Below are 11,314 nucleotides of genomic sequence, written 5' to 3'. Positions count from 1 at the left end.
AGTAACTTATACCCAATAAAAAAGAGAATTATTATTAATTATTACTGCAATTGGCAATAACATTGAGCTGAATGAAACAGATTTCAATTATTTATTAACCTTTAACTTAGTCTAGTTTGAATAAACTCAGCTGTGAATTGCTGAGCTGAACTGAATTTTATTTTATGAGGAAAATCAAAGATGCAGAAAATTGATTGATTTTACTCATAAGGAAACACCTTGCACTTCTGCCTAAGGCATTTTGAGCCACATAGATGCGTGTGTGTTGTCTGCCTTCATTTCTGCTACACATTTCAGGAACGTGTGCTGTTCTCTCAAAGGTGTTAATAGAGGTCAAGTCTTCACAAAACAGGAATCAGATATAAAATAGGGCATTGCTACAATAACGTGATCCTCCACAAATAAATAAAACAAAGGTCAGAAACTAATTGGAATTAGTACACTTCACTTCAACTGTCTTTAGGACTCATTTAAAATGCTCATTTATTCTATTATGTGAAACAATCACTGAAATGTGGTCATGAGCTGGTTAAGGCAGGGCCAGACTCCACTGTACGCCAAGTGGAGTCTAATCTCCATCCCATCGCCTCTCGTTTCATTGATGCCTCTTTTTTTTTTATGAATGAACGACAGAGCAGGAAAGGGGACGGGAATCTGGACGCTTGGTGATAGGCTGCTCTCGGTTGACGTCACCTCCGCCGTGACGCGATGCACCCATTCATAAAAAAAAGGAAAATAGAGAAACAAGCCAGTGGAGGCTCGTGCAGAGAGGGAGAGGGAGAAAGAGAGAGGTGACCGCACCGAGCGTACAGAGGAGAGCGGTTACAATGCGCGGGATGACGCGCGGATAGAGGAGAGGATCCGCAGGTTTGGAGGGCGGTGGGGGGGCACAGAGAGGGGAGAGACGCGACAGCGAACGACGCTCACACACGCAGCCCGAAACGACGTGCGATGGAGGACCTGGGCGAGATGGACTGCCCGGTGCTGAAGCGGCTCCTGAAGGACGACAGCGCCAAGTGCCTGCTGCTGGACTGCCGCTCCTTCCTCGCCTTCAGCGCGGGGCACATCCGCGGCGCCGTCAACGCCCGCTGTAACACCATCGTCCGCCGCAGGGCCAAGGGCTCCGCGCTGAGTCTGGACCAGATCCTGGCCGGAGACGAGGAGGTCCGGGGCCGCCTGCGCTCCGGGATGTACTCCGCCGCGGTGCTGTACGATGAGAGGACGCCGGACTCGGAGACGGTGAAGGAGGACAGCACTCTGACTCTGGTGCTCAACGCGCTGTGCAGGGACTCCTCCGGAACACACATATACCTGCTGAAAGGTGGGCTTCATTACTCCAACATTTCATTTAATGTCACTGATGAATGGTCGCTTATTCTTTACATTACAATAGGGCGGTGATGAGGAATAAAAATTAGAATAATAGGAATGACCCTTAAATTCCCATGATACTGTTCTCACACAAATAATGTTGATTTAATTGTTATTAAGTCTTCAGATTGGGTTTCTTGAATGTTCTTCTTGAATAAGCCTTTATATTAGTAACAAAAAAAAAGATGTAGTATTTTTGATAATATTTAGGCTTTAAATTGGACAGTCATAGGCAATAATAATCATAGCTCCAAATTTCCTTAATAGCCCAGTTTCATGGGCCTATCTGGGACATTGTTCATTTTCTTTTCAACCAACAAAATCAATATCATTTTAATGCCTCCATAAATACACTGAATGTTGTTTCTGTAGCTGCTTGTCTAAACCAGTGATTGAAATTTCCTGCAAACTGTGCCTGCTCTATTTTTATGCAGTGTTTTGGGTTTTTTTTTTTTTTTTTTTTTTTTTTTTACAATACACACACTCAGTCACTCACAGCTACACACATTCACACACAGACCAATGGCGTGAGCTGAGTGAATGAGGTAATGCTGATGCGTAGAAGCCACATCAAACCGGAGAGACTTACAGGACACACAAGATTTCAGAAAACAGCTCGCTTCGAGTAATTCACTGATGGGAGGCTGTGAAATCTAAAATCAACACTCGATTTAACCCCCCCCCCGACTATATTTAGACTGCAGGAAATCTGAAAACCAAAGCTGCTGCAAGCTGTGGCGCATTCTTTTTTTTTTTGTGCATCCTAATGACGCAGACGCCTTGAAGCGCAGGAGTGTATGTATGTAGCCTCCAAAGATGACATTTCCCCAGTTAATCTGGTTTGATCCCCGAGGTGCAGAGAGCAGTGGTCAGCCTGCAGATGTATGAAAAAAAAAGCAAAGGGATGATGAAATTGTTTTCAAATCCATGGCAGTAGACACAGGGCGGACTAGGTCAGGGTTCACTTTAATGGACTTTGTGTCAGGCTCCATCCTGATTGTGCTGGGACGGTAATGTGGGTTGCAATGCCTCTATTCTCCTTATGTATGCTGCTGCAAAACAAAAAGAAATCTAAAAATATGTTTGTGCTCCCCTCCTAAAGCTTGAATCTCTCATATTTAATTTTAAGAGCATTTGTAATGTAGTCACTTTATATAAGAGTTGCGTTTGATGCATCGTGTTTGATCATGCGGTCTCTTTTCCAGGTGGCTATGACAGGTTTTTCTCAGAGTACCCAGAGTATTGTTTGAAGACCAAGTCCTTACCGCCGCTCACCAGCCAGTCCAGCATCGACTCTGCATGCTCGTCCTGTGGGACGCCACACCACGACCAGGTAACACACAGCAGGGGACAAAGAGGAAGTCGAGCCTCACACGCTTCTTCAGCCTGAAAATACATAGTTAACATTTACATACACCGAGTGTGTGCAGCCACTTGTTAAGGCCGCAACTAATGAATGTTTTCTTTGATAAATGTCACAAACTCCACAAAATACCAGACCAAAAAGCAATGTCCTATAATAATATGCAACAGAAAATGAATGCCTCATCAAAATAGGAATTTATTAGTGTTATGTCAGGCACATTAACTGTAAAAGTCAACTTCACTTCTCATGTCATGCTACTCATGTAGACAGAGAGCTGCCGTGTGCAAACACTGGAAGTTATTTGCCTTGCAACTCAACTGTTGTTCACTTTCCCACGTTCATTTAACCGCATTTCCCCCTCCGGTGAAAGTGTAGTTGCAAACTTGCTTTTTCGGTCTAAAGGCCGTGTTAGAAAAAGCAAACGAATGGGAAAATATCCTGGAAAACCTCTTTTTGTTTAAATCAGTTATTTATCGTGTGATATGGCTGCACCGGATGTCAGAGTTCACCATTGATTCACCTCTGTGTCACTTCCTGTGACCCGGGTGGCCTCGTTTGGTTAGTCAGTGCCGTTTGAGGCTGCAGATTTTCTACGATGTTCACAGTCACATGGGCTGTGGGTTTAATTCCTCTGGAAGGCATGAGGAGAGAGATGCAGACAATCCAGCCTCTGTATGTTTTCTAAGAAGAGTGCTTGACGGTCTCGGGCCACGCTGTCAGGTGGAGTTTTTACCCCGGGAATACTGTGGCTTCCTGTTGACGCACAGAAATGATGGACTGAGTAGAAGAGCTGGTTGGGTATCTCTCACTGGCTTTTTTTTTCCTCTCACCCTCCACCCCCCCTCCTCACATTACATCTCTTAGCAGTATCGATCATTTCCTGACGCTGTGTCAGTACCGAGGTCGTCAGCGGCAGTGACATAAACAGACAGAGCCCTCGTCAATAAGTCTCACTGCCGGTATAGACTGCCGACCGGCTGACCACTCAGATCCAATGAAAGGGAAAACAACACTTTCACTCTCACATTAGAATATGCTTTGAGATGTGCTCGAAAATAAAGACACAATGGCCCAAAATTGCATCAGTACGTGCAAACATCAGGACATGTCCCATAAAAACTAGAATATTTAATAAATGCGTAATATGTAATGGTTTCAGTGAATCTATTTCAGCTTTTTACCATGAAAGCTTTGTGTTTTTGATGGTGAATGGTGACAGCAGTGATGTTGGTGCTCTGGTGCTGGTGTAGCCAGCAATTCATATTTTTAACCAAAACACAACAAAACCAGAAAGGACAAATACGTGTTCACAGGTTTGCGTTCTGTGAGATACTTCCTTTTTCCAGGAAATGTGACAAAGCGCCATGTCCTCAGTCAGAGCGTCTGTATGTTCACTAACTGACAGCATGGACTGTACTTCCCGCTGTCGCACGTCGTACTTTAGCTCACGCTGTAGCAGCTTCTTTTCTGAAGAAATGTTTCTTTAAAAAAGGAGCACATTTATCTCAGACCAACTGGTTTTTCCACTGATAAAGTGTGATCACAGAAAAAGCACAATGTGTTCTTCGCGAAGCACGAGATATTGTCGAATGTAGACCGAGATAAAGCCGCTGTACTTCCTGATGAATCAAAAACATGCTAATATTTCCATTGAATTCTACGGTTTGAGCATTTAATCATTAGTCAGTTCACCAGACACGCAGCTCCTATAGTGAGATGTATTTCCATACGGTTAAACTAGTTATCATGAAAAAAACTAAATGGCTCATATCAAACGCCCCTGCATTAATCGCACAGATAATAAGCTAGCCCCGTCCAATGATAAGCGTGGCTGATGTGATTAACAAAATATTTGAGCGAGGTCACGCATTTACTGAAGTCATTTGGTATTTCTCCTCTGCCGCCCACCGAGACAGTGAATTCTTTGTTTTATAAAATGTTTTAATCGCATCGAAGTAAATTATGTCCAACATGGTTATCCAAGTTAGGTGGGGTCAGGAGATGTTCCTTTTTGTAATAATGACTCCATGAACTGACTGACTGGATGAATGAATTATGAACAAACTGCCCCGGAACAGAAAATATGCCTCTTCAGTGCTAATTTATAAGAAATAATAAATTAATAATCATCCTCCCATCTGTCTTTCGTCCAGGGCGGCCCGGTTGAGATCCTCCCGTTCCTTTACCTTGGCAGCGCCCTCCACGCCTCCAAGAAAGAGGTTTTGGACAGCATAGGAATCTCCGCCCTGCTGAACGTGTCCGCAGACTGTCCCAACCACTTCGAAGGGGCGTATCAGTACAAGTGTATCCCTGTGGAGGACAACCATAAAGAAGACATCAGCTGCTGGTTCCTGGAGGCCATTGAGTTCATAGGTCAGTGAATAAGTGTGTGTGTGTGTGTATGTGTGTGTGGTCCCTTAGCAGAACAAATGAATTCCCATGGTGGATAACCACATAATTAAATGAGCGACCTTCAGGCTGTGGTGTGCTCGTGCTTTACGTGGTTCATTTTGGGGTCTTTTTTCATACTGAAAGAGTTCATCTTAGTAAAATTTGTTCGTTAATTTTGGTGGATTTTTTTGTTCAAGCAGTGTCCATTAGTACATGTCAAAAGCATTTATAATATCAAATCAAGACATATACAGTAAAGGGCTGCAGCTCAACATTATTTTTACTATGGATTACTCTGTTGATTCTTTATTGGGTTAACTGTATGTAAAACAACACGAAAATGTGAAAAATGCCAGTCAAAACCTCCTACAGCCCAAAGTGATGATATCACAAATCCTGTTTTGTCCAAACAACACACTAGATATTCAATTTACTGTAATGTAAGACAAGAAAAGCAACAAATTCTATATCTGAGAAGCTGAACTATCAAATATCTGGCATTTATGCTTGAGATTTGTCTTGCAGGTCTAGACACGTTTACTTTAAATACATCTAGTCCATGGAAAATCTTTGTTTCTGCGATGGTGGCTCATCAGTACTCATGCTAACCAAACAGACCTCTTCTTCAATCCCAAACCGAGCGTGAATGTGAAGTGTCTGTGTCTTCTTGTCTGGAGCCTGAGAATCTTTTCCTACAAAAGAGCTTTCAGATAGCTACAATGGAAAAGCATTCATGTACTGGATACCCTGTGCATATAGAGCAGGCAGATGATGACAAATCAGACATTTATTCATTGGAATCTGTCGCAGATTATCATTTCCAAGACGCCCTTTATCACACACATTTCAGCAGACTTTGCAGAGGCAGAAAAAGAGAGGAGACACCTACCAACCGAAATGATGTAATGCAATCAAGAAGGATAGCATCTGTAATGAGAAACTATTCCAATCAATCATTTCTCTGCAGCATGATTTGGGTTTTTACGGGTGAAAATCATGAAAGCTGAGGAAATGTATGATTTTTTTCTCCTTGTATTGTGACATCTTTGTGTGGTACGTCGTCCAATACAGCATCTTATACAGTAAGCAATACAGGCGAGTGTGTGATTTGCTTTTGCTTTGCATATCCACCCTTTGTGTAGACATTGTGTGTGTGGTTTCCGTGCTGTGAATGTATGTCCGTGAGTCGGATGTGTGTGTGTGTGTGTGTGTGTAGGTGCTGGTATGCGTCATAGTTAGCTGCTGTGGGACCAGAGTCTGACTCATCGGCTGTTACCGGGTGAACAGACGCTGTGTTGGAGTTACCTGAAATCTGTGTGTTTGTGTTTGACAGAGTTTGTGAGAGAAAAAAATGTAGACTTCTGAAGAGCAGAGCAAGACACAGGGAATGAGCGGGGGGGGGGTTGTTAGCAGTCACGCATCTGTGCATGTCGAGAAATGCCAGTAAATATTTCAGAAAGGTCACTGAGTGAAGTGGATTCAAAGCAGTCATTTTTATAGTTCAACTGCAGCATGGCCAGCAGTGGCGGAAAATTCGATTCTATTAATCACCATGAAAAAAACAATAAAGTCTAAGTCTCTCCATTATCTTCATCATACTTTGTGCTTCCAGTTTCCTGCAGGCCGCCACACACCCTTAAGGACATTAACATGACTGTCCAATTAATCATTCAAACTTAGGTTGTTGGGGAAATTGAGTTACTTGAATCAAACAATTACCTAAATCTGATTATTCACAGTAATGAAGGAAGAGCATGTGTCCAAGCATACTGAAAGAGGCAGAGACATAAATAGGACGAGGGAGGAAGTGTGAAAGAGGCTGGTGACTCAAATTTTTTTTGCACTTGCGTGTTTCAGCTAAATGTGATTTGCTGCTTTCTCACTTTGAGGTTAGTTACTGGTTTTGACTGCGCAGAGAGGGGAAAGCATGAAAGTGTGGAGGAGAGGAAATGAAAAGAGCTACATCTGTTGTGTTTAAAATACATGGTGGCTTGAGAGAAAAAGAAAAGAATAGAAAAAAAGCTGCTGTCCAGAATTCATTTTGTTCTGTTTGGCTTTGCGAGCATGAGAAACTGCTAGAAATTAACCGTCAACGTCTCCTTCCTTTGATTTTGATGTGAACTGAGACTCACACTTTGCACTCTGCAAGGCTAACCTCACAAACACAATGCTGATTTTTTTTTAGCTAAATGCTAATGTCTACATGCTAACATGCGCGCACTGCTAACATTTAGCAGGTATAATGCTCACTGTGTTCTCCGTCTTGCTTTAGTGTGTTAGCATGCTAACATTTGCTAATTAGTGCTAAGCACAGTTGAGGCTAATGGTAATTACGTTTTTTTTCAAAGGCATCTGCTCAGAAAAAAAAAAATTGGCCAAATTAAAAAAAATGCCTAAAGATGAAGCTAGGGGATCAAGAAGTTATGGAATGGCCAAAGACATCCTGATGAGTCCTTTTTTAGTGTCTCTACCAAATTTCATGGCAATTCATCCAGCAGGGTCAACAAAGTCGCTACATTTCTTTCCCAGGGTGGCAAAGTCATGACCCACCATACTCTGCCTGTCCGTCTGATTGGCTAGTACTCATTGCCTTTCATTGGGTTGGTTAGGTTTAGGCATGAGGAGGAGTGAGATTGGTGAGGGTATTACGGTGAGCCAATCAGAGACGGAGGTGGGTGGGTCATGCCTTCACCATCCATGATTTTAGTGCCAATCATTCAGTAGATGTTGAGATATTTTACTTGATATGAAAACTTTGACCTGCTCGTGACACTTGAGGAAAAAATTAGGGGACCACCAAAGTCACTAGGATTTATCATCTGGTGAGCATGGATACCTGTACCAGATCAAAATATTTCAATCTGGAGAAGTTTGTATTTGTTGTCCATGGAAAGCTCTGACCTCTGACCCCCTCTCTCCTCAGATTCAGTTCGGGACTCCAGTGGGCGAGTGCTGGTCCATTGTCAAGCAGGCATCTCCCGCTCCGCCACCATCTGCCTGGCCTACCTCATGAAGAGGAAGCGGGTGCGCCTGGACGAAGCCTTCGAGTTTGTTCGCCGGCGCCGCAGCATCATCTCCCCCAACTTCAGCTTCATGGGCCAGCTGCTGCAGTTCGAGTCGCAGCTCCTCGCCACCTCGTGCGCCGCCGAGGCGGCCGCCACAGCGAGCCCGCTGCTCGGACCCAAGTCCTCGACGACCACCACCTCGACGTCAGCCACGCCCACCTCTCCGTTCATTTTCAACTTCCCCGTTTCTGTGGTGAACTCCGCCTACCTGCACCACAGCCCGATCACGACTTCCCCTGGCTGCTGATGGATAGTCACAGCTTCCCCCCCGACAAACTAACTGAGCACAGACTGGGCTGCCATTGGCTGGAGGGGCTGTCGGCCTTAATGACCGCTGCACATGCTTCCAAGGCGGGGAGGGGAGAAGCGTCACGGTGCCTGATTCAAAACTCAGACTGAAAAAAAAAAAACTAAACTTTTTACAGTTAAGAAACCAGCCAACGCTCCTTCAATTTTAACGAGAGATTTCTTCAAATCGACCAAAAATGAACTGGCTTTGGTCTCGGGCTCGAGCTCGGACGGAGTGTTGGACTGACAGGAAACACCCTCCTCCTTCATCAACAACAGCAACATGCACAGAGGCACACTGACACAGAGAGGCATGAGCAGCAGCGAACACACACACACACACACACACACGCTCTCTCCGCCTCGCACACACACATTCATGACCACCGACTGAATAAGCTCAGTATGAAGACAGGGTCTGTTGCTATGGAGACAACAGGTCTTTAGGAGAGGAGATGGACACAGGAAGGAAGGAGGAATTTTAAGCACCCGCTCTTTCCCCTTCGGGTGTCCCTCCTGTTGCCGGACAAAAGAGATGGATGGAAATAAGAGGGGAGGAGACGGTGATAGAAAGCAGGAGGCTCTTCAGTGACAGGTGCTCTGCCGGGGATCCGACCGGAGCTTCCTGTCTTTCATACGTCCTCTTCCTCCCTCTGTCTCTCCCCCACACCTTCCTCTCCTCTCATCTCCTTTTCATCCTTTTATATTCTCTCCCTCCCTCCTCCTCCTCCGCCTCCCCTTCTCATGTCTGCCTCTCATCTTCACCCCATCCACCCCCTCTCCTCTGCTCCTCATCTCCTCACTGAAGAGAGGCTAAATAAATAAAATAAGATGCCAAATAAAGGCCAGGGCCCTCGTAAATGGACTGGGAAACCCCACTGCGGGCCCCTGATACGCTCTGTAGGAAGCCCCTAGCGCTACCCTTCACAAAATAGTTGTTTTGGATCAGAGGGTAAACTTTTCTAGCACAGTGGCTCTGGAAGACAGCCACTTAAAGGACCATGGTGGTGGTTTTGCATGTTTTAATTCATTATGAATAATCCAATCTTTGTTGTTAACCATTTTTTCAAAACACACAGAACTTGTGGTTTCAGTTCTGTTCTTCAAGTTTATTTTCATAGTGCGCTCAAATGAACTGAGAACACTGGCTCCTACGGGATTGGAAAATTGAATTTTTTTTTTTTTTTTTTTAGCTAACGGGCTAAAATGTGCATCACCAGCTCATGGTCCTTTAAGATGTTTGTGCCTTGCTCACCCGTAAAGGTGTCCCATGGATTCGGGCGTTGCCTGTGGAATGATTTGTTTTTTATAAAGCTGCCAGAAAGCAGATTGCTGAATGTTAGTCAGAGTTGGAGAAAAAAAAAAAAGTCAGCATCTCAGCGTAGACTCTTATTCCACAACGTCAAAAGAGCAAAAGCTTCTCTCTTCATCTCTGCTCATGCACACTCACTGTTGGACACAAACGTATAATATGCTGTATTTGAGTCGGTGGAAGTTCCACCTTTGAAATGGCAAATTTTCATGCTGACTAAACAGTGAACATGGACATTTAAACAGTAAACTAAAATACTCAGAAGTTGACATTTTTAGGTGCAGTATTTTCTCGCATGTATCCGCCGATGATCCGCCTGCCGTGGCTGGATTTTCAGACGGGACATCCGAACATGGGTGTTTTACTGTCTGCCTACCAAACATCAGGGACCCTCAGTGCTGTTCCCTGTGAGGGGAATCCAGGTTGAAATAAAACACAATCATCTATTGCTTCATTTTTTAAAAATCCACTGACAAAAGAAGTGATGGAGACAAAGAGAAGAAAGCTTTTGTGCTTTGAGGCCATAATCCAATAACAGGAAGTTGTCCTTACAATTCTGTTCATTCAGCGTATGTCTGAGTCCTTGTGCACACACAACGCAACCACAACTCTTCCCCGTTTCTAAAGGTTGTCCACAGTCCTCTCCGTAGCACTTTGAAGTCACGCAATACTGTGCTCATGTCAAAGCCTCATAAAACCACAGTTTGAGACAATGTTTGTACTGCTTCTGCTTTTGACCAGGCTAAAGCTCTACACTCTGTGCTAGACGTCCAAAGGCACAAAGTCCAACCATGGTTTGCTTTTACATCCGGGTCCTGAAGTACACACACACACAACACACTCCTACACGGTTTCAAAGAAAACAACCCGCTCTCTGTTTTTGAAGATTGTCGGCACCTATCTCTGTAGCACTTTGAAGTGATGCAATACTGTATTTATAATTTCTGATTGATTTGTACATCACGGTGATGGTAGAGTGACTAGACTTTACATGAAAACCCTTTGTCCACGTAGAGCGAGACAGAGAGAGAGAGAGAAGAGAGCCAATCATTGACAAAAACGCAATACTTTGTACATGTCTGTGTGGTACCTGTCTGTCTGTCTGTCTGTATTAGTCCATCCATCTAGACTGTCTGTCTGTCTGGTCAATGCTGTTTAACGCATCATGGCAATATCAACCCTCCACTTGGACATTTATATATATAAAAAAAATCCTTCCCCTCAATTTTATTGTGGAATGAATGATTTGTGCATTTATTTATTAATGAGGAGCCACTGTTGAATAAACAATGTTCTTAATGAAGTTGAATGTGCTTTCTTTGTGTGACCCACAGTATGAATACACACAATTTGATAAGACGTCATCATGTGAAAATTAGGTAATATTAGTGCACATGGAAAGTAGAAATACAGGAGACGATGCAGGTTTAGTGAATGTGGATTCAAGAAGAAAAAAAAAAAACACTGAATGACTCATCCAATCACAGACTGATGACATAATCGCGTCAAAGCAGGCGTAGG

At 43.9% G+C, this 11,314-nt stretch overlaps 1 protein-coding gene across 1 annotated transcript; it reads left to right on the top strand.

Annotated features, from left to right (window-relative positions):
• Positions 1-786: 786 nt before the first annotated feature.
• On the top strand, positions 787-11,082 carry dusp4 (dual specificity phosphatase 4). The gene is made up of 4 exons (XM_041960051.1): positions 787-1,321; positions 2,577-2,704; positions 4,891-5,110; positions 8,052-11,082. Exons 1-4 carry the CDS (start codon positions 952-954, stop codon positions 8,438-8,440), a joined length of 1,107 nt encoding a protein of 368 aa, XP_041815985.1. The 5' UTR covers positions 787-951; the 3' UTR covers positions 8,441-11,082.
• Positions 11,083-11,314: the final 232 nt, after the last annotated feature.

This window comes from Chelmon rostratus, chromosome 19 (assembly GCF_017976325.1).
Source record: "Chelmon rostratus isolate fCheRos1 chromosome 19, fCheRos1.pri, whole genome shotgun sequence".
Taxonomy (NCBI): Eukaryota; Metazoa; Chordata; class Actinopteri; order Chaetodontiformes; family Chaetodontidae; genus Chelmon; species Chelmon rostratus.
The sequence above is the reverse complement of the archived record's forward strand: the minus strand, read 5'-3'. Positions and strand labels throughout refer to the sequence as shown.